This window comes from Chaetura pelagica, unplaced genomic scaffold (genome assembly GCF_000747805.2).
Source record: "Chaetura pelagica isolate M959 unplaced genomic scaffold, ChaPel_1.0 scaffold217, whole genome shotgun sequence".
Classification (NCBI taxonomy): Eukaryota; Metazoa; Chordata; class Aves; order Apodiformes; family Apodidae; genus Chaetura; species Chaetura pelagica.
In genome coordinates, this window is record NW_009953903.1 from 150,813 (window position 1) to 173,665 (window position 22,853).

General features: G+C 54.0%; 1 protein-coding gene across 1 annotated transcript in view; it reads right to left on the reverse strand.

The window, feature by feature from the left end:
• The window catches only part of PCDH1 (protocadherin 1), a gene marked incomplete at its 3' end in the record, with an annotated part of 51,941 nt that overhangs the window by 22,716 nt on the left and 6,372 nt on the right, over positions 1-22,853 (reverse strand). Inside the window, exons 3-5 of the mRNA XM_010001404.1 lie at positions 22,240-22,284; positions 8,652-8,712; positions 5,627-5,846 (exon numbers count right to left, since the gene is read on the reverse strand). Coding sequence (XP_009999706.1) covers positions 5,627-5,846; positions 8,652-8,712; positions 22,240-22,284 — 326 coding nt within the window. The remainder of the gene's footprint in view (positions 1-5,626; positions 5,847-8,651; positions 8,713-22,239; positions 22,285-22,853) is intronic.

The following is a 22,853-nucleotide window of genomic DNA, read 5'->3' on the forward strand; positions in this document are numbered from 1 at the left end:
GTCTGCCTCTGGGAGAGCTGCCCTGGGGCAGGGTGGGGGTCCAGGGCCCTGCTCCTGCTGGGGGATGGAGCTGGCCTGTAGCCCTGGGCTGAAGGCAGCTTTCTCAGCTCCAGCCCTGGGATCATCTTGGTGCCCCTTCTCTGGACCCTCTCCAACAGGTCTCTATCTTTCTGGTGCTGAGGGCAGCAGAGCTGCAGGTTTTCAGCCAGCAAAGGGGACACCAGTGCCAACCAGAGACCATCTTTCTTCACAGACAGCAGCATTTGTCCCACCCTGTGCCCTACCCTCCGTTTTCTCCCACAAGCTGTGAGATCTTTCTGCACCTAAAGATGTCTGTGAATCAAGACATCCTGTCTGGGCTCACCAGTTGTTTGACCAGGAATGGCCCAGAAGTAGCTCCAGCCCCACAGCCCAGCTGGAGCCCAGGCAGACACATCCCTCAGAGCTCTGCAACAAAGCAAAAATGCTGCAGGGGACGTTTGGGAAACAAAAAAAACCCCAAACATCTGCAGACTGAACATGTGCTTGGAACACTTTTATGCAAGACAAAAGGGACATTTAAAGATAATGCAAAAAAAAAAAAAAAAAAAAGAGGAGATTAAAAAGCAAGAATAGGTTTTAAGATCTAGAGGCTTCACTCTGCCAGAGGAGGAGATGAAAAGTCATTTTCTTTGGTCCCATCTGCTGGCTGGAAGGAACTGAACAACAACAGCAGGGAGAACCTTAACAAGCAGCTCGTGACCAAGCTAAGCAGGAGCCAGCAGGGAGTGGCTGCCCCAGTGCTGAAGAGCCACCTCCTCCCCACCAGCAGTGAGAAAGGATGGTTGGCTTGGGAGTCCTCTCCTGAGCTGCCCACCTTCCCCAGGTGCTGTGATCTTGAGGGTCAGAGCTTGCCAGCCACAGCTCTGCTTGCATGTGCTGGCCACAGACAGGCCTGGGTGGGATGATGAGGATGAAGCACCAGCAGCCACATCCTCTCTGGGCTGGTGCTGCTCCGGATGCCACCAAGGGCTGCTGGAGAGCTGCAGGCTGTCACCTGGCCACAGCCACACTGCTAAAAGGTTATGGGCAAATTAGTCATCATGCAGGGAGGAAATGATACAAAGGAGTGGAAGGCTTGAACTCTCAACAGAAGTGGAGCAAAAGAGGTGCAGGAGGAAAAAAATGTCTCCCCAAGCTTTCTTCCTAAGGGTTGCCAGGAAGCAGCATGTGCATCCAAGACATGCCAGATGTTGCTGCTGCCCAGAAATGGGGCTGCAGGTCTGTCCTGGCATCATGAGCAGGTGGCAATGGCTGGGAGGAGCCCAAGGAAGGGTGGGAGGAAAGGAAGAGAAACCCAGCTGCCAAAATGTCTCACCTTGGCTCTGCTCAGAGTAAGGACCTGACTCAGGTTATGAGTATATCAAAGAGAAGTTGTTGGCCAGTTTGTGTGTGAGCTACAAGTATGGACCAAGGTTGTGTAATGTTGTGTAACTCAATGGGTAGAAATGGGAGCTAGAGCAGCTTGAGAGGGCTTGTGAAACAGGGGCAGAGGGGACCTGCCCCTGGAAGGGCTCCCCACAGGTCCCTCACACTTGCCACCATTTCCAATCTGCTGTCAAGGTGGGACCTTCCCAGGGGAGTGTTCCTGCTCAGCCACGGTGAGCAGCAATCACAGGGGCAGGGGTTAGACAAGCTGCACCAACCCACCCATCTTTCCAGAAACAAAGGGAGATCTGAACTGAAAGGGGTTCATCAAGACCAGCAGGCAAACCCTGGCAAGGGCACCTCAGCTCATGTGGTGACGCTGTGCTGGGGTGGATGGAAGAGGTGGGAGACCATGGGAAAAAGCTGGTCTTGTGAGAAAAGCTTGTGGCTGTGAACCAGGAGAGAGGGTTTTACATCTAGCTCTGCCACCAGGTCCCAAAGCCAGGCCACTCATGTGTCACAGCTGCCAGAGGTGGCTGGTGCAGCCCCTTCAATGTCCAAGAGCAGCTGGAGACCTGCCTGGTGGCTCAGAGGCACCAGGACCCCAGAGCAGCTCTTGCCTTCCAAAAAGAGCAGATTGAGGAGCTGCCAGCACACCCAGGGGGTCACCAGCAGGCTCCTCAGAAATGCAGATGATCATTTCCTAATTCATTCCCCACCTGTGGTGGAATTTCTTCCCTGGAGGAGAAGCTGTGAGGATAAACTCATGACCATCTGTGAAGCACAGACCCCTCTGCACTAAGTGCATTGCAAAAAGCTCGTGAGATGATTGTTAATTACATGTTCAGTGTGGGGTGTAATGGCCTGCATTGAACATGCCATGGGGTCCCCACTTTAAATAATGGGGATAAACCAGCTTGAACCTTCTGTGGGCTGCAGAACATGACTCAGAAGCCAGTCATCCAAGTCATCATCATCTCAGGTACCTTCTGTACCACCCCAGGGACAGTTTCCCAAACTGCACATACTGGGTCCTGCAATCCTACTAAAATTCTCTCCATCCTGGGTGGGGAGAGCCTGGCAGAGCCCTGATCCAAGCTCCCTGTGCAGGATGGCAGGGCAGACACACTGCAGAGTCCCACCACTCCCAGGCTCCACCCAATTAAAGCAAACCTGGGCTCCAGGGGGAGCAGATGTCTCCAGCAAAAGCAATGGGTGGGCAAGTGGGAGACTAAGCTCAGTTCCCAGCTCAGTGTAAACCCCAGAAGTGGGTAAACAGCACAGCCAAACCCTGGGGAGGAACAGTGGGCAGCAAAGCAAAAGAACAGGGATGACAAATGCCTGGGATGATTGAGGAGCTGCCACATCAATGCCAAGATACCAGAGAAGCCTTCAGCAGAAACATCATCATTCCTCCTGAGCAGGACCTGGCTCAGCCCCTGCAATACAGCATTTCCCTGCAGCCTGCACAGCAAAAAGGTGTCCAAAAAAGGAGGACACTGATATGTGTGTTAATCAAGTGAAGAACCATCTACAAAGACAAGGCATGGATCTGTCTTCCAGTTGAGAAAGCTATAAATAGCCTTGCATACTTGCTTATCAGATTGGTTGGGCTGCAGGGATAATCTCCTGGAGAAGGCAATGGAAGCCCTGTTATGTTGGATATTTATAACTAGATGAAAGCCTAGAAAATGCACAGACGTGTCAGTCTCGTGCTCGTGCCACCAGACAGGGGGGGTGGGATCCAATTAGGCTCTTCAGTTGAATAGAAGGTCAAGAATGGCTTCATCTTCCCAGCTGCAGAAGAGAAACGCCCACTCTGGTCTCTTTGAGGGGCTCTTGGTGCTTAAGCAGCTGCAGAAGGCAAGACAAGGGGAGACAGGCCCCCAGAAGGTCATGGTGGTCCCACATCACTGGAGAGGCTTTGCAGGAAGCAAGGCATGAAAACATGAGCCTTTCTTGGGCAAAAAAGGCAGGGAGGTCTCACTGGTGCCAAGGAGAGGGCTGGTGTGTCCCAGCTGGGGCAGGAGGGCCATGGGGAACACAACTGGGATGAACTGGTCTAACACCACCAGTAAATACTCACCTCCAAATCACCCAGCTCAGTGCTGGGGACGCCTAATAGTCCATTTAATGGATCACAGCCTTGACCCCAGCCCCTCAAGCTCGTCAGACATGATCTGCAGAGCACCAGGACAGACTGGAGTTAATGCTGGTGGATTCTCCAGAGCCTCAGCCTGCCTTGGGCTCCACACTGGCTTTATCCAGGACTGGAGGAGGGACCTGAGCCTGATCCCCAACCACTGCCACGTGAAGGGAGCCAAGCCAGGGCAGGCTGGAGGCTGGTGAGCAGAACAGGTCCACAGTTACCCCCTGGGAGCCCCAGAATGTGTCTGACCCATGTGACATGTTCATGGAGAGGTGTGTGGGCATTTCTGCCTCCGGGGCTGTGAACACACCCAGGGGCTCTTGTGCAAAGGAAGGAGCTGCCAAATCTAGAGGAGAGGCTGGTCAGGAGATGCCATGGGCAGGATCCATGCCCAGGTGCTCTGCCTCTGGGAGCTACAGCCCCAGGCAGTGTCCCCAAGCCTTCCTTGGGTCTGCCCATCCCCAGCAGCAGACACTACAGGGACTTCAGGCAGCCCTTCCAGCTCCTGCTGCAGCTCCTCCAGCTCCTCCCCTCTCACTCCTCTTTCCAGTTTTAGCTTCGCACCTCCCTCATCACCTCTGGGGTCCCTGTCACCTCCAGGGGCTCAGACTTGCCTCTTCTAGCCCCACCATCACCACTGCCACGCTCTAGCCCCCACTACAGCCCTTCAGCATCTCCTTGCCCACATGTCCCTCAAGCCTCTCTTGCAAGCACCTGCCTGGTACCCAAGGGCCCTTGGGAAGTCCAGCACTGTCACCCTGCACCAGGACTCCAGGAACCTCTCCACACTGCTCTTCCCAGTCGACTGGCTGGTACTTTTGGGGAAGAAAGTGACAGGCATGGAACTCCTAGACAGGAGCAACACATGGATTTGGGAACCCTGCCAGACCTGGCACCACCACACCTTCCTTCAACATTCACAGCACAACAAACTCCAGGGTTACTCCAGGAACTAACCTGGGAAGAAAGAAAGGAGAGATGTTCCACCAGACCTTCAAGATCACAAATTACCCTGGGCCCCTTGTGCTCCTCAGCAGGGGCACCCAGCATGTTTGCAGCTCCCTAGACCTGCTGACCACATTGTCACACCACACCCAGGCCCTGTCCCAAAGTCAGAGTTGCTCCCCAAAGTAGGAAGAGACTTCAGGAGAACTCTTTGCATCTCCTCTTTTTCCCTCCCGGAGGTATCTTTGAGCTGTGCCCTCCCCTCAGGACAAAGAGCACAGAAGAAAGCAGAAAAGTAGATGTTACGTGCACAGCCAGAGCCAAGCCCAAGGAAGCAACTGTAGTTGGTCAGAGAAGACAGCCTGGGGAGTGGGCTGGTGGAGGGTGGCCAGGCAGGCAGCACAGAGGCAGCACGAGGAGCAGAACTGGGGCTGAAGCTGTGCCAGGGAGGGGGAAGCCAGCTCTCCTGTGGTGAGAGTGCAGACACCTCTGGTGGGCACCCCAGGAGAAGGTGGACCTGAGCAGGAGGTGACCTGCAGCGCCCAGTGAAGGCAGGACACACGGCTCTCAGGTTTGCCACCAGTACCCTCTCTGATCCTCCAGCCCAGTCTGTGCCACTGAACCTGCCCTCACCCCTCTGCTCCCCAGGAACCTCCTGTGGCTCCTGCAGCCACCACGGCATGGAGAGCTGCACCTTGTCACCCCTGTCCTGCTGTGGGGACAGGCACCCCTGGGACACCCTGGCACCCCTGGGAGACCCTGGCACCCCTGGGAGACCCTGGCTGCAGCCACCAGCCCAGCTTTACCTGGGCTGTGCAACCACCTTCGTCCACCACCACCTCCGACCATCACCTCTGCACTCTGCCAAACCCACCTCAGCTCTTCCCACTCCCACTTCTCCTCACCCCCCCCCTCCAACCCTCCTCCTCCTCACCCACCTCTCCCCACATCCTCCCATCTCTCCTCCAACCTCCAACCCCCACCAGCCTCGAAAGCACCACGAGCCTGTCCCAGCCGAGCTCCTCAGCCCCAACACCACCCACCCCAGAGCAGGTTGCCACGCTGAGGATGAAGAACCCGGGGTGCAGGCTCCCCAGGGCAGCCCCAGGTGCCAGCAGGACCTACCGTTCTCGGGGTGCTCCATCTCCCCGATGCTGCCGTCAGGCGTCGTGCGCTCGTAATGGTCCTCGGGCAGGGCCAGGGGCCCCAGGCGGGGTCCCGAGGAGGATTTGCTGCTGGGGGTCTCAGATTCCTCCAGCCCGCTGTCGTAGTAGCAGTGCTGGGAAGGGTCCTGCAGGTCCTGAGCCTGGCTGGCTGCAGAGAACGTCACCCGGCGATGAGGTAACTGGGGGAGAAGGGAAAAGCTGTTGGATCACCCACCCGGGGGGGGTCATCGAGCCTGAGGGATCCAGCCCAGCACCCCCAGCAGGGTCCATCAGCAGCCCCCACAGACACACCTCCACCCCAGCCAAGAGCCCCCCAGTCAGGCACCCCCAGGTGAGCAGCACCCTTTGCAAGGTCCCTGCCCCAGCCCAGCAGCTCCTTCCACTGCGTGTACCCCAACCTCTTCTTCCACCCAGAGAAGCTTCTCCCATGACAGACAGGCTCCAGAAAGGTCCCCCATTAGCAAAGCATCCTGAATTGTTGTCCCTCACCCTTCACCTGGGGTTTCCACTTTGCCCTCAGACTCTGCAACCACCCTTGGTGCTCTCAGAAACCCTCCTGGCCAAGCCCACCACCCTGAAGAGCTTCTTTCATGGAGTCATCACGCCAGAGCCTGAGAGATCCAGCCCAGCACTCCCAGCAGGGTCCATCAGCAGCCCCCACAGACACAGCATCACCTCCACCCCAGCCAAGAGCCCCCCAGCCAGGCACCCCCAGGTGAGGAGCACACCTTGCAAGGTCCCTGCCCCAGCCCAGCGGCTCCTTCCACTGCATGTACCCCAACTTCTCCTGCCACCCAGAGACTGCCAGCTGGCCTCTCCCATGACAGGCTCTAGAAAGGTCCCCCATTAGCAAAGCATCCTGAATTCTTGTCCCTCACCCTTCACCTGGGGTTTCCACTTTGCCCTCAGACTCTACAACCACCCTTGGTGCTCTCAGAGACCCTCCTGGCCAGACCCATCTCCCCCAAGAGCTTTTCTCATGGCATCACTGCCCAGCAGAGCTTTGGTGACATCATCCCTCCCCTTCCAGCCTCTAACCTGACACCATCCCCATCCTAGGAGGTTCTCCATCACCTCCTTTGTCAGCCTGTCATTTCAAAGACCCTACTTAGCACTTTTACCCCCCCAGCTTTGCCTCAAGCTTGGGAGGAGATCCCTGAGAACAGTCATTCAGCTACATCCTTGTCCTCCCCTCAGTCCTTCCATCAAATCCTTCTTTGTGGTGATCACCAAGGAGTGGAAAGACAGGGGAGCACAATTCATCAGGCAAGAGCAGAAGCACAGGGAATGAACCACAAACACCAGGAGGGAGAAGAAGACAAAACCACCCATGGGTGCAGGAAGGGACCCAAGAAAGGACCTATTTGATGGGGATTTGAAAGTGACCAGGAGAGAGAGGAACCAACACCCCATATGTGTGCAAATACCTTTCTTCCTGATGTCTTTACCACAAGTGAGTGGTAATCAGGTGTCCCACCCAGCAGGAAGGGATCCAGACTAACCCAGGGAAGGAAGACACAGACTGGTTTGGGTTGGAAGGGACCTTCAAGATCATCTAGTCCCAACCTCCTGCCATGACACAGGGAGCATCCAAATGAACCAGCTGCTTTTGGGTTGATTGGACCCACCTGGATGCGTTCCTGTGTGATGTACTCTAGGTGACCCTGCTCTGGCAGGGGGGTTGGAATAGATGATCTTTCAAGGTCCCTTCCAACCCCTAAGATTCTATGATTCTGTGATTCTAAATTCACCCCAGGTGCTCAGAGACCTGATTTGAGCAGCTCAGAGCTCTTAGGGCTCCTTTTTTTTTTAAAAATAGAATTAATTTTTAATTTTTTTTTCAAGGATTTGTAGAGAATCAGGGAGCTTCCAGAAGGGAGCCAAAATAGCACCTGTCTTTAAAGATGAGAGAAAAAAGAAGAGCTGGAGAATTATAAACCAGTTAGCTTAATTTCAGTTCCTGGAAAAATACTGAAGCAGATAAAAGAACTCTTTGTAAGTACCTACAAGATAACAAGGAAATGAGTAACAGCCACTGTAGGTTTGTCACAAACAAACATGTCAAGCCGTTGAACTTCTTTTCCTTTGAAAAGACATCAGGCCTTGTGGATGGAGGAGGAGCAGCAGGAAATGTTCTACCTTGACTTTAGGGAGGTTGGGGGGGGGGGGGTTGACACTATTTTAGGTGATTTTCTCATAAGTAATGCAGGGAAACCAGTGTAGCTGCAGCTCAGGGCTTGGGTGACACAGTGCAATTCCCTGCAGGGTGGATGCAAAGCACTGAGAGGGAGTTGTATTCCAAAAGTTAATTCCTGAAGACAGGCCTTTCAGCTGGGGTGGTGTTTCCAATGACAGGGACACAGATCTACTGGAGAGAGTCCAAGGGAGGCTACCAGGATGATGAAGGGACTGGAACATCTAATGAGGAAAGGCTGAGAGACCTGGGGTTCTTCAGTTTAGAGAGGAGAAGACTGAGGGTCTAATTAATGTCTATAAATGCACCAGGGTATCAAGAAGACAGGGACAAGCTCTTGTCACTTGTGCCCTGGGACAGGACAAGGGGCAATGGATTCAAACGAGCCCAGGAAGTTCCACCTCAACATGAGGAAGAACTTCTTTGCTGTAAAGGTGCCAGAGCCCTGGGACAGGCTGCCCAGAGAGGCTGTGGAGTCTCCTTCTCTGGAGACTTTCCAGCCCTGTCTGGATGCCTTTCTGAGTGACCTGACCTGGTTTGGGTCCTGCTCTGGCAGGGGGGTTGGACTGGGTGATCTCCAGAGGTCCCTTCCAACCCCTGACATGCTGTGATTCCCTGGGTTGTGTCCTGAGCCTGTATTTTCATTAACTGCTGGGATGCCAGATGTGGAAGATCTGTCACATCTGCACACTTGAGAAAAATAATCACCCCTCAAGCAGCAGTCTGGCTGAAGGATGGGGGTTCCCACAGAGCAGGGCTTGGCTCTCCATCAACAGTGTCAATCCCTCACCAAAAAGCACATCTGCATTGGGATGCCTGAAGAGGAGTGTTGGCTTTGAGCGACAAAGGACCTGGGGGCATTAAGAGTGTGGCCAGGAGGTCAAGGGAGGTTTTCCTCCTTCTCTACTCTGCCCTGGTGAGACCACATCTAGAGTTTTGGGTCCAGTTCTGAGCTCCAGTTCAAGAAGGACAAGGATAGACTAGAGAGAGTCCAACAGAGGGATACCAGGATGATGAAGGGACTGGAATATCTGTCTGATGAGGAAAGACTGAGAGACCTGGGGCTGTTTAGTCTGGAGAAGGTTGGGAGGGGATCTTATTGATGTTTACAAATACCTGAAGGGGGGTGTCAGAAGAAGGGGCCAATCTCTTTTCAGTGATGCCCTGTGGTAAGACAAGGGGCAATGGACACAAGCTGGAACACAGGAAGTTCCACCTCAATATGGGGGAAAACTTCTTTATTATAAGGGTGACAGAGCCCTGGGACAGGCTGCCCAGAGAGGTTTTGGAGGCTCCTTCTCTGGAGACTTTCCAGACCTGTCTGATGTGTTCCTGTGTGACCTGCCCTGGGTGATCCTGCTCTGGCAGGGGGGTTGGACTCTATGATCTCCAGAGGTCCCTTCCCACCCCAACCATCCTGTGACTCTGTGATTCCATGTCTGCCTTCCTGGGCTCCAGAAGGACTTCAGAGGCACAGCCGTGGCCAGTCTGGGTCTACTTCCAAGAACACCAGTTGAACACCAGTTAAACAGAGAGGAATGGAAATAAGCAGCTGTTAGAAATAATGACAAACCAAGAGACACCTGAGGAAGCTGCTTTGAGGAGGAGAAGACAAAGGCAGCAGACTTCAAGCTTATAAAAGCCTTCTGCAAAGAGAAGGCTGCTGCTTTTGCCCGTGGACAGGCAGGAATGGCCTTCACCTGCAGCAGGGAAGGCTGAGCTTGGGCACTTGGAACAACCCCCATGGGAGGTTCAGCCAAGTGTGATGGGTTGCCCAAGCAGAGGGTGTAATCTCTGCCATGAAGGGCCAGGCAAGCACCTCTCAGGACGTCTTTGTGTGCAGCTCTGGGGGAGCTGAGGTCAAGGCAGTCCTGCCCACAGCAGAATGGTGTGCAGAGACCTCCAGAGGTCACTTCCCAGCCCATGTTGTAGGCTGGGCAAAGCCTGCAAGAGCTTTTGCTGCTTGGCTGTCACCCTGCCAGGCCAGGATGTCCCTCCACCTCCATGGCTCAGCCTGAGCTCCAAGGCTCTGTTTGCACCCTGTGCTGGTAAAACCCCAGACACCTGGGGCTCCTGGGGCTGCCTGCAATAACACACACAAACAGCCTCAGAAACCCAGCCTGGGACAGCCACTTCCCTTCCTCTGAGGAGCCTCCTTCCAAAGAGAACCACTTCTACCTCAAACCCACCTCCTTTAAGTATCAGATCCTGCAGAGCAGCCCCTGAAGGGCTTTTTTCCTCACTTCACCCCCTCCAGCCCCATGGAGCAGCCTGGTACTGATGGGGGGGCAATGCCCACCTCGGCCTCTGCTCAGCCCCACCACACTGTGACTCCAAAAATATTAGGAGCTTGTGTCTGGCTGAAGCTTTCTGCCCAGAGAGACTTGTTCTGGAGGCATGGAGAGACACTGGAGCCATTTCTCTGGCACTGGCTTGCACAAGTTGAGCTTTGTTTGACCTTCCTCTGCTGGGTTAAAGAGCCTTGCAGTCCCCAACGTTTTCTACACAAGCAGTTGCTTGTACAGCACAACCCACTCCTCCCTCCATCTTCTTTTTGGGGAGTTAAGCAATCCAGGCTCCTTCAATCTCAACCTTCAGCTTTGTGGCCTCCAGCTTTGCCTGCCTCATTTTTTCCCCATCCCTTGCCAGAGGCCACCCCTGCAGAACCATCTCACCAGGGCCTTTTGCACAGCCCTGCTGCTCCTCCTGCCACCTGAGGGCTGTACACACACTGAGCTGCTCCTGCAGTGTGACCCTTCAATCCCTTTTTAAGTCCCTGCTTTCCAGGACCTAAACCAACCTTCCCCACTGCTCCCTGTAGAGCTTTGCATCCGACTGGGTTAAAATGCACCTTGTTTACATGGGCCCAGTTTACCAAGCAAGCTGAGTAGCTCTGCACGACTGCTCTGTCCTCATCACCATCTCCCACTTCACCAATCTGTGTCAGCTGCAAATTGGATCAGTGGTGATTTTAGATTTACTTCCAGACCATTGATTAAGTCGAATAACCAAGAGCTCCTCCAGGAGACCTATGTTCCACAAGGACTCCCAACCAGTCACTGCTTTTCTTCCCTGAGCTGTTGATAAATCAGATCCTCACCTACCTAGCAATGCTTTAATTATAATGAGGAGTGTTAGTTCAAAATAATAATAATAATAATAAGAAGAAGGTATCTCTTTTCAGTGGTGCCCTGGGATGAGATGACAGAGACAAACTGCAGAACAGGAAGTTCCACCTCAACATGAGGGAAACCTTTATTAAAAGGGTGACAGAGCAGGGGGACAGGCTTGCCAGAGAGGTTGTAGAGTCTCCTTCTCTGGAGACATCCCAAACACACCTGGATATGTTCCTGTGTGGCCTGCCCTGCTCTGGCAGGGGACTGGACTCGATGATCTCCAGAGGTTCTTTCCAACCCCAATTCTATCATAACCTATTATCAATGTGGCACCAACCTCCAAGTGGATGAGCTACCCTCAGTAACCTCACATCAACCCCAAACCAGTCCTGCTGCTTCAACCCCAGAGCAGATCCTGTTCCTTACAGTGATCAGGAGCCCAGGGCAAGGCTGAAGAGCTGGACCTGTCAGCTCCATCTCACTGCCCAGTGTCCCAGCAAACATCGATGCTATTTCCATCATCCTGCCTGATCCAGTCATTCCCTGGGGCTGGTGAGGACAGTGTGGTGCACACAGTGTTCCCATCACTATTTCAGCTGCCCTCCCACTCCTCCCAGCCCACCCTGGGGTCCCCAGCTCCATCAGCACCCCTTGATCAGAGCCCTCCTCCTCCAGACTCTTGAAGACTCTGGTGCAAATTCTTTTATGATTCCATTATGTCAAAGATCACTGTTTTGAGGAGCTGATATCTTGAATGTCTTTGCTGGCTACCAGCACATTGGCAGGTGCTGCATCCCATGATGTTATGTCTCAATCCAAATTACCAGAATTATTTATTGCACACTTCTGTAGTTTTCTACCTAATTAACAATTTTGCAGTCTCCATGTGGAATGACAGTTACTGGATTCCACCTCTTCCCAGCCCATATTTTAAAGCACTCCTCATCATGTTTACCTTGTCAAAATTGATTTTCCCACAATGTTTTCAGCTTTCCTTGTCAATTTTCTACACTCCACAACCAATCCTTGCTACTAATTGCTATAGCTCCTTCCCTTTTCCTTCCCCCTCCCCCCCACATCCCATCTCATTTATTGCTGTTTTTTCCTATTTCTAGCTGCTCTCTCCCCTTTGCCACTGCACCAGGATGGGATTTGGGGCAAAACTGTCTGTTTTCTTAGCTGAGGAATTGTGGCTCTGCAGAAAATCACTCCTGAGGGCTTGTTAACTCCTGATGGAGAGACCTGCCTGTGCCAGCCTTCAGGTCTGAGAAGCCAACCCCATCCCTCACATCCCCCAGGAGCACCAGCACCAGCAGCTTTCTGCAGCCAGGGTGGATGCTCTGATGAAGACATCCATCCCTTGGGAAATCCTGGGGGTTTCTGTCGTGCCACAGCTCAGGTTCTTTTTCCTGAGCAAGGAAATCTTTGCAGCTCACCCGTTTCATGACCCCTATCCTCTGTCAAGTGTTCTCACACCTTTTTTTGATTCCATGCCTGCTTTTGGCCTCCCTGGCATCCTGCAGCAATGAACTCTCTGCCCATGTGCTCCATGGAGAAGCACTTCCCTTTGCTTTTACATCTGCTGGTTGTTAATTTTTCCTTGAACTTCTCCTACCTGCAGGGTTATGAGAAAACATGAGTAATTGCACCCTGCTCTCTGCTCCTCTCCAATTTCACAGATCTGGGCTGCATCCTCTGTGAGGACGTGCAGCCTATTCTGCTGCAGACACTGGGCAGGTTGGGCCAGCTCTGCTGCCCCTCTCCCTGCTGGTTCCATCTCTACTGCCTTTCTTCCTGCTGCTTCCAGCTCTGCTGCCCCTCTCCATGCCTGTCTCAGCTCTGCTGCCCTTCTCCCTGCTGCTTCCAGCTCTGCTGCCCCTCTCCATGCCTGTCCCAGCTCTGCCACAGCCTTTCTACACTGGGGAAGCCTGGGGTCACACCCTTGGTTCCAATTTTGGGGTTTATCTGGTAGCAGCAGGGACTTGTTATTGATGAGAAATTTTCTGGGGCTCTCCCCAGCAGCCTTCCCCAGCCTGTCTGGCCCTGGCTGCACAGCCCAAAACCCCCCCAGCACCAGCTCCTGGCAAAGGGCTCCTCTGTCTCAATGCCCTTGACCATGAGGGTCCCACCCAGGGGTGCTGGAGGGTGATTAAGGGGACCCTTTCCCTCCTCACCCTCACTCTGCTCCCTCCTGCCTTTTCCAGCACAAACAGCTCCAAGCTCTCACCAGGACCTGTACCAAGCTGACTTTCCTTGCTAAATCCAGGGAAAACAGTCTCAGCCAGGAGGAGAGCAGTGCTGCAAGGGAGCAGGGCTGTGTGGTGCCCTCCCCCCACCACCACCCCCCGTGCAGAGCAGGGGACTGGGTGGCAGGAGATGTGTTCCCACCTGTCCCACCAGGAGCTGGGCTGTTCACAACTGAAAAACTGAAAAATCCACCCCTTGGTACCCTTTTCCTGCTGCCAGGAATGGTGCAGTGCAACAGTCCCCGAGGAGATCATGGAATCATCATAGAATCCCAGACTGGTTAGGTTGGAAGGGACCTTAAATATTGTCTAGTCCCACCCCCCTGCACGGGCAGGGACACCTCCCACCAGCCCCAAGCCCCATCCAACCCAGCCTTGAATGATGAGCTGCCCTTCTCCGCCCCCCCCCCCCCTGCCCCCAGCACTGAGTGGAAATACCCCCATGGTTTAACTACCTCCAAGAGCAGGAGCCGCGCCGGGCTCAGCCCCCGCCAGCTCCCGCTCCTCCCCGCACACCAGGAGCCTCCCCAGCCTCCCCACAGGCTGCCAAGGGCTCTTGCTTCCCCAAGAGCCACCACAAAGCAGCAACTCACAGGGCTGAACGGGAAAGGCAATGTCAGACCCACTGCCCAGAATGCAAAAAGGAGTGACAAGGGAGCCATTGTGGCACACACGGGTTAGGCAACTTCAGATGAATTCATTGAGCCCCCTCTTTGGAAACCAACCTGGAGCTAACATCCCTGCTTACTGAAAAGCAACAAAAATATTGAAATTATATATATATCTATATATAAGGCCAGGGATCATGCCCCAAACTGCACAGATCCAGCTTTTCATGAGGCTTTGCTGTGAGTGGAAATGATTTGCTGGTGTCACGTCCTGGGAGGAGAGCGGCTCCAGTGCCACACAAGGCAGGCTTTGGAGCAGCAGGCTGGGGGGAATATCATGTCCATGGAAACCAGAGCAAGCCTTGAGGAAAGCTGGGCCTGAATTGCCAAGGACCATCCGGGGCAAAGCTCTGGTTCCAGGAAGCAGGACACAAGCTCAGCTTGTGGCCAGGAGCAATCGACCATTTTACAGCTGGGCTGAGCTCCTGCTGGTGTTTTGGGGTCAGAGCAGATAGTTCTTCCCATCCTTTGCCACACTGTCCAACTGCTGCAGTGACTTCTGGAGAAGAAATCCCCCAAGAGGCAGGCCCCATCACCTGCACGTGATGGGATGTGAGAGCTCACAAGGTTCCGTGGCAGCACCATCAGGGAGGGTGTTTGCAGACCAGCAGCTCCGTGTCAGGAACCCTCTGCTCCTCAAGGACGGTGCTTCTCCCTTCTGTGCCCCTCTGGTCCCCTTTATGGTCTGGGGATCCTCTCTGCCCCAGAGGCTTGTCCCTGCCCTGCCACAGCATCTCCAGATTTTCTGAGGCACAAGGGCTAATTACAGCTTTGTAACATGGACCAAACCACGCCAGAGCTGCAGTGGCCACTAGTCCTGGATTGCTCCCTTTTAGTAAACATGAAGAAATTGAGGAGGGAACTGGCACAGAAGAAGGGAACAAGTCCCACGGGCTCTGCCTGCTTTGGACAAGGGAGTGTTGGAGCAACCAGGCAGGACAACTCCCTGTCTGGATCTCCAGCCAGCACAAGCAAGGGAGGGAGAGAGATGGACCAAGCTCTGAGCAAAGGTGGTGTCTGTGCACACCTCTCCTGCATGCAAAAGAAACATTCAGGCCTTCCCAGAATGTTGTCATTGAAGGTGGTGTCTCCTTACAAGAACTGACAGCTCAGAACAGGACTACTCAAAGACTTAAAGGCTCAGTTTTCTGATCTATCTAATGATTTGCTGGAGTCTCCTCCATCACAGCTACTGTAGCTCCACAAGGCACACGAGCAGTGGGGTGGACAGTTCTGGTCCATTTGATGCTCATGAAGTCTTGCATGATGTGCTCTGCCCACAAATCCTCATGTCCATCTCCACCCCAGTCTCTGAAGTGAGGGTTGTTCCAAACCACCCTTCACTGATGACAGATGAAGCTACAGAAGGAATCCCCAACTGGAGCAAAGGAATCCAAGAGAACCTCCCAATCCCAGGTATCACCTGGAAAGCAGCTCTTCTGGGTGGCTGTTCCCATGGCTTCCACTACTGACAATTAGCAAGTGCTGACCTTGCAGTCAGATGAGAGGTGGCTCCACGTCCTGCTGAAATAATGACAGCAGAACAGCCATCCTAAAATGGACATCGGATCCCCAGGCACTCTTTAATGAATAAATCTGGGTAAAATGTGGTCTGACTCCACACAGGTGCCCTGAAGCCTCCTGAAATTTGCATGATGCTCAAAGAAACTGCCAAAGCCTGGTGCCAACCTGCCTGGTCAGATCGAATTTATCTAACTCATAGCAAGATCTAATGCAATTAGAAACCCATTTAGACAGCCTGAGGACAGAGATTGCCCAACCTCTCAGCCTATCACAGCTCTGAGCCCCTCCAGGATGTGCAATTTGGCTTCTCTTTGGCTGAAATGAAGACTGGAAAGGAAAATATGGAAATAAATCATCCAAAGGGTGAATGAGAAAAATCTAAAGGGGTCATCATCTTCACTGGAACAATGTCTGAATTGAACTGACCATGGTGTCCTGAAATGTCTCTCACCTTCAGACTGATAATGGAGCCATTTTGTAGATAGTTGGGATGGAAAGGAAATTGCTCAGGACACAGAAGGTGGGCTCATAATCACATGAAAACCATCTGAAGATCCCAGGGAGGAAAAGGTTCCAGGACTGGGAGTAACACTTGAATAAAGCCCTCAAGGAGCCCAACAGCTGCAGAGTGAGAAAATAATGCTGGGAGAATAATGAGCTAATCTGGCTCCCAGTTGCACCCAGTGGAGCTGACAGATAGTACTGAAAGCTCTGGGGAGAGCAGGGAGGGGGGCAAGCTCTACAGTCAGGACTTCCAAAGAAGAAAAAGAGAGATAACCAGGAATGCTTCAATGGAAGATTTTGCATGAAAAAAAAAAAGTGCCAATTTGTTGAAATCAGATCATTTTTCAAGTGAGTTCCTTGTTTCAAAGTTGGAGCAGGGAGGGTATCTTTGCTGACATGTAGGAATGAAAAACTGATGCTCTTGCAAAGGTAACTTGCACTTCAGAAGTCAAGCCAAATATTCATGAGGAAGCTAAATTCAAAAGGGTCAGTCAGAATCAGGCATTTAGAAACTATTAGGAAATACATAAATGTATTTATCCATCTGTATCCATTGACTCACTTGAGCCAAACTAGGGGGAAAAAAAGCTATTGCTGGTTGTTCTGAAATGGAGGATTTCCCTCTGATCAACCCTGTGCTGTAACCACTTCTGTTTCCACAGGCAAAGAGCAGAAGCTCTTCCTGCTTGGACAAGGATTTCTCTCTGTTCCATAAGCCTGGGCACCATCAGCAGAGCCCTCACTCCAGTGGGCTGCAACCAACCTGCACCAGATGATGGATGATGATACCAGGTAAGACAAGCCTTCATCTGGAGAGACTAAGCAGGTAAGACAAGTGGTATTTTAAGGCTTGTTAAGGCCACTTATCTTGGCTGCACTGGTTTTACTGACACGGGACCCTGGATGACCTGTCAAGTTCTTGGGCCAGACCTCACAGATCCTGGCTCAAGAAAAATGTCCTGAACGTTAGAGAAGGTGTCTGAGCTCTCTTCTCTAGGCAAGAGACATCCTGAATAGTCCCTAATAAACTGTCATCTACTTGAAATCCTTGGAAAGAAACCAGCCCAAGCTCCTCCAGACACTCCCAGGGCCTTGAATCACAACAACCCAAAAGGTCTTGCCCAGCCTGAATAATAACGAAGGGCTCTTCAAACATCTGATTTTGCTTTCTTCTGGGCTGGAGAGCTTTTGATGAAGAAGCAGGAAGATTAACAGATTAGTGTAAGAGGAACATCAGACATCACATTAGCACGAGGCATAGAGCAGGGATCTGAGTCCTGAGCTCAGACAAGTTCCACCCCCCCAGCAGGGATGGCTCTGGCAGAGCCTCCCTGGCAGCAGCTTTGCAGCTGCTAGAGGAGTTTGGAGCATGTGAAAATCAGGCCACATGGGAGCTAAATAGCTCCAGGCTTTCAGGTTGCTGGGGCCTTGGGAGACAGTGTCAGAGGAGCTGAATCAGGGCACTCAGCTCCAAGGGAGAGGTGGGGATGTGCTGCCCTCTCAAAAACGATGGCTCCAAAGATGGGTTTGGTGACACCTGCCAAGATCAGCAGCTGCCCAGATAGTAGATCAGGAGGTGGGTGTTTCACAAGCAAAGAAGGATGTTTACCTCCTGGGGCAGGGGCACCTTTAGGGATCTTTGGGCAGGACCCACGAGGCATGGCTGGGAATGCCAAAAGGGATGAGAAAAGGTAGGAGTTTTCTGCTGCCCTCCTACAGGTCATGGCCACAAACCTACCCTCCCACCCACTCCTTCCTGTGGGTATCTGAAGGACTGAGGCAGTAAACAGCTTACACCACGTGGAGATGTTGATGCAAAACACCTAGGAGATGTTTTGAAGGGATGCTGGGGAGTTGTTTTCTTTCTGTTCCTTTGTCTGAGCTCATGAGTGCTCAACCACAGGGTTGAGTCAGGAATTCCACTAGGAAAAGAAACCTACACTACTGGTGGGATGTGGAAAGCAGGTCCTCAATGCTGCAGAGTGAGACCTCCAGGGAAATTGCAGGAAGTCAGAGAGATTGCAAGGCCTATGGGGGACCTACTGGGGGGAAGCAAGAGTGGGTCTGAGTCACAGGTGACCCTGGCTCCTAGAGCTGAAACTGAGACTGAGCTTCATCCAGGTTGGACACTGCAGCTATCATCCCACGTGACAAGAATCATAGAATCAGACTGGCTTGTGTTGGAAAGGGACCTTCAAGATCGTTCCATTCCAACCCCCTGCATGGGCAGGGACACCTCCCACCAGCCCAGGCTGCTCCAAGCCCCATCCAACCTGCCCTTCAACACCCCCAGGGATGGGGCAGCCACAGCTTCCCTGGGCAACCTGGGCCAGGCTCTCACCACCCTCACAGCAAAGAATTTCCTCCTCATGTCTCACCTCAATCTCCCCTCTTCCAGTTTCCATCCATCCCCCTCATCCCATCCCTCCCTGCCCTTGTCCCAGGTCCCTCCCCAGCTTTCCTGGAGCCCCTTCAGGCACTGGAAGCTGCTCTCAGGTCTCTCTGGAGCCTTCTCTTCTCCAGGCTGAACACCCCAACTCTCCCAGCCTGGCTCCAGAGCAGAGCTGCTCCAGCCCCTGATCATCTTTGTGGCCTCCTCTGGACTCACTCTAAGAGCTCCATGTCAAAAGCTTAGAGGGACCAAGGGGGACCAAGAAGAAGAGGGAGACCAAGGTGCCAGAGGTAGCTTGTGCCCCTGCAGCCAGGTTCAATCCTTCTCTGTCTCAGCAGAGCAGACTACAGGCTTCCTAGGGCACTGAAGGAGCAGAGAACTGTGTGAAGAATCCATTTTGGAGTAATCTCCATTGACCATCTTGGTTTCTCCCAGGAGCAAAACTTGGGTTGAGTAATTGCAGCTCAGCCAGACTGGCTTGCAGGGCTCTCCTGTGGCAATGGGCTGTGCCCAGGGTTTCATGGGCAGGTGCTCTAACAGGACAGGTATGTGTGGGGATGGAGGGTGGAGGGCAAGGCAGGAGCTTTGGGCTTGGTACAGAGCTCAGCTGCATTCAGAATAACATAATGGCAAGAGAGAAATCTGGCAGTGCATTGCAGGGGCAGAAGGTCCAAGACCTCACAAACCATGCTGAGGAGCTCCTGCTGTTTGTGACCCATCCCAGCACAGCCCCAAGGGAGCCTTGCACACGATTCACACTGGGAGTTCTGAGTGGAAACCAGCTCTGGGGACACACACACCCCCCCACCATCCACCTCTTCACTGCTGCCCCACACCCTCCTGGAGCTACCCTCCCCACCTCCAGCTGACACAGTTCCCAGGGGCAGATCCCCTTAGCTCCACGTGTCCTTTAGCCCCTGCTCTCCCCTGCAACACCCCACCCCCTCCTGCCCTACATCACACACCCTCTCATTACCCCAGCCTCCTCCATCCCACCTTCTCATTACCCAAGCCCCCTCCATCCCACCCTCTTGTTACCCCAGCCTCTTCCTTCCCACCCTCTCATTACCCCAGCCCCCTCCATCCCACCCTCTCATTACCCCAGCCTCTTCCATCCTGCCCCAGAACATCCCAGCTCTATCCTCACCCCACCTTCCACCCACATCCCACCCTCCACCCTCCATCTCCCTCGCCACCCTCGGCCACTTTCTGGGCGGAGGGACCACAGAGTCCCTGGGGGGACACCTGGTGACAGCAGCAGGTTTTTGCCCCAGGGTTGGGGTGAGGGCTGTGGCAGGGCTGTGCTGGCAGGGAGCAGCCCTGCAGCTGAGAGCCCAGCCGAGCGGGCACAGCAGTGCCAGGAATATCAATCAGGGCAGCTCGGAGCTGCCCACACAGCCTGAGCCTCCAGCACACACACTGCTGGGCCACCAGGGCCAGCAGACAGGAGACTTTTTCCCTTTTAGAGGGAAAAAATCTTAGAGGGATATAGCTGAGGGAACTGGGGTTGTTTTAGCCTGGAGAAGAGGAGGCTCAGGGAGGACCTTCTCACTCTCTCTTCAACTACCCAAAGGGAGGTTGTGGTCAGGTGGGGTCTGGGCTCTTTTTCAAGGCAACTACCAACAAGAGGAGAGGGCCTGGCCTGAAGCTGCTCCAGGGGATGTTTAGGTTGGATATTAGGAAGCACTTCCTCATGGAGAGGGTGATTACACTGGAATGGACTGGCCAGGGAAGTGGTGGAGGTACCATCCCTGGAGGTGTTCCAGGAAAGGCTGGAGGTGGCACTTGGTGCCATGGTCTGGAGATGTGGTGCTGCTGGTCATAGGCTGGACCTGATGATCTGAGAAGTCTTTCCCAGCCTTGTTGATGCTGTGATTCTGAGATGCTGGTGGGGAAGGGGGAGGTGACTGCTTGAGCAGAGCAGGGGGAGACATCAGGAGAGGGGGGTGAAGAGGAACAGATAAGATTGTGAAAGAAAGAAGGGAAGGTGAGGGGGAAGAACAGGAGAAGTCACCCAGATCCAAGCTGAGGAAGCCTGGGTGCACCTCAGAGCAACGCTGGCTCCAAATGCATCAGGCAGGGGGTCAGAGAAGGGAGAGGAAGAGGAGGGCAGGGAGCAAGGAGCAGGATCTAGCTCAGCAGGCTGGGGAAGAGGAGAAGTGGCCAGAGCTGCCAGCCAGCAGGCAGCCTGACCTGATTCGAGGAGCCCCAGGTGGGCAGCACAGGCTGGGCCATCCTCTGAGGGAGCCAAGGATGAGGTCCCAAGCACTGGTGGGGCCAGAGACTGTCAGGCAGAAGAAAATCAATGCTCTCCTCAATGGGACAGGGACAGTAAGTGCCATCACTGCCTCCTTGCAGAGGAGTTGTCACCTGCCCGAGGCTGCAGGCTGTGTCCACCCTGCTGTCACCTCCTGCCACACACAGGCCTCTTACACCTGCTGCCACCACTCCACACCACACACAGCCCCATGCCATCCCTCCCCGTGGTACCAGCTGGGTGCCCCCTTCTTCTGCCCCACAGCCTGTACCCCCCCTGCCACCTCCCCACCCCTCCATGGGGTCCTGGTAGCAAACCCCTTTCTGTCTCCTGCCACACACGGAGCACAGGCTGGGTACACCCTGCTGTCACCTCCCACACTGTCTCAGGCTGGACCAGCTCATGTCCCCTGGCTGAAGCTCTCCATTCTGAGATCCCAAGAACCTCATGGTGCTCTCCCAGGTGTGGGCACCCCTCCCCACCACAAACCAGAGTCCTCCAGGAGCCACTGTGCAGTCCTGGCCTTGCTGGTGGGGCTCTTAGCAGCCTCACCAGCCCCCTAGAAGCCAGCAGATACAACCCACTCCTTGCCCCACAAGCACCCAGTGATGTTCACAAACAACTGTGAATCCCCAGTTGTTTTGCAGAGCCCAGCCACCCTCCCCAGCACAGCCCAGGCTCAGCCCCTCACCAACACGCTCCCTCACTTAGTCTTCACATGCCAGAGCCAAATCTGAACCAAGTGCCACAGATCCCGGGAGCAGGAGCTGGTTTGCAGTGCCTAGGAACTGCTCCCAGCTCACTGACTTTCTGAAACTGGGGAAAAACAGGGCAGGTCCCTCATGAACCCTCAGCTCCATCTGTGGCTCGTTACTGGATCCATTTATCAGCTCATTCCACACGAGCGACCTTGAGAAAATCCACTGACCTGGGACAGTAGGACACTTTCCCAGACATCTGCCAACACCTAAACCCGCAATTTATGGAGACTCTAAGCTAAATTTTAAACCAAGACAATTCCATTTCTGTCCATTACAGCTAAAATACTCCTCTTCCTTCCCATCCTGCAGAGAGCAACGAACACTGCCCTGTGCTCCGGAGCCTGCGGGCAGGTGCTCTGCTGAGCACACTCGAGTGAGCACCACTCCAACCAGCTGCTCAGATGGTGGGGGGCTGGAAGGAACCCCCCGGGGCAGTTTTGGGTTTGTGCAGCTGGGAAAGGATGCAGCATAACCCTCCCCAAACACACACCCAGTATAAAAAAATGGCCTAAAGGAGGGAACCTGGGAGAGGGGCAGAAGCAAGAGACGCTCCCCATCAAAGAGCTGCCGAGAACAAGGAAGGAAGGGAAACTTCTCTCAGAAAGTTCCCAAAGGGAAGCAGATAGCAAGGCTGTGCCAAGCCCCCAGACTGCCCTGCCCAGCCCTGCAGGGATTAGTTATTTAGGTGGTTGCTGGTGTCGCCTTTCCTCCTCTGCAGCCATCACATCTCCCCGCAGGTCCCAGCCCTGCCTGCCTAGGAGGCCCAGACACTTCCTGGATGGTTCAAGATAAAACTTTAGGCTGTTAGCAAAACAAACTAGGAGGCTGTGAGAGCCAAGGCTGGCACAGGGCTGAAACCACCAAAGCCAGAACCACTGGTTTCCCCAGATGATCTAATCTCCACCAGTACCTGAGTTCCTCATCTCCAGCAGCCTGGTGCGGCTGGTTGGAGGCCCTGGGGAAGAGGTGAAGCTGGTGTGACAGGCACAGGGGTGTCTGCCCCAGTTTTCAAAGGAATAACATGAGAAAGAGGGAGGAGTGGATGTGGAGGGGAAGTCCCTGAGATGTGGTGCTTGGCTGGAGGGAGAGGGGTGTAGGACAGCCCCATCCAGGGCCTGGGGAAGGGGTGCAGGATCCAAGATCCAGCAGGAAGAAATTCTTTGCTGTGAGGGTGGTGAGAGCCTGGCCCAGGCTGCCCAGGGAAGCTGTGGCTGCCCCATCCCTGGCAGTGTTGAAGGGCAGGTTGGATGGGGCTTGGAGCAACCTGGTCTGGTGGGAGGTGTCCCTGCCCATGCAGGGGTGGGACTGGGTGATCTTTAAGGTCCCTTCCACCCCAAACCAGTCTGGGTTTCTGTGATCTCTCCAATCTGGAGACAAGAGCCTGAGCAAGCCCCACAGCAGCTGCATCACCCCCAGCCTGCCCACCAGGAGGGGCAGGACCATCTTCACGGGGAGCAGGGGGCTCCGTCACCCTCCCAGCTGCACCCCTGCCTGGGAAGACCCCTCCCTGGCTGCCAGGGGGGC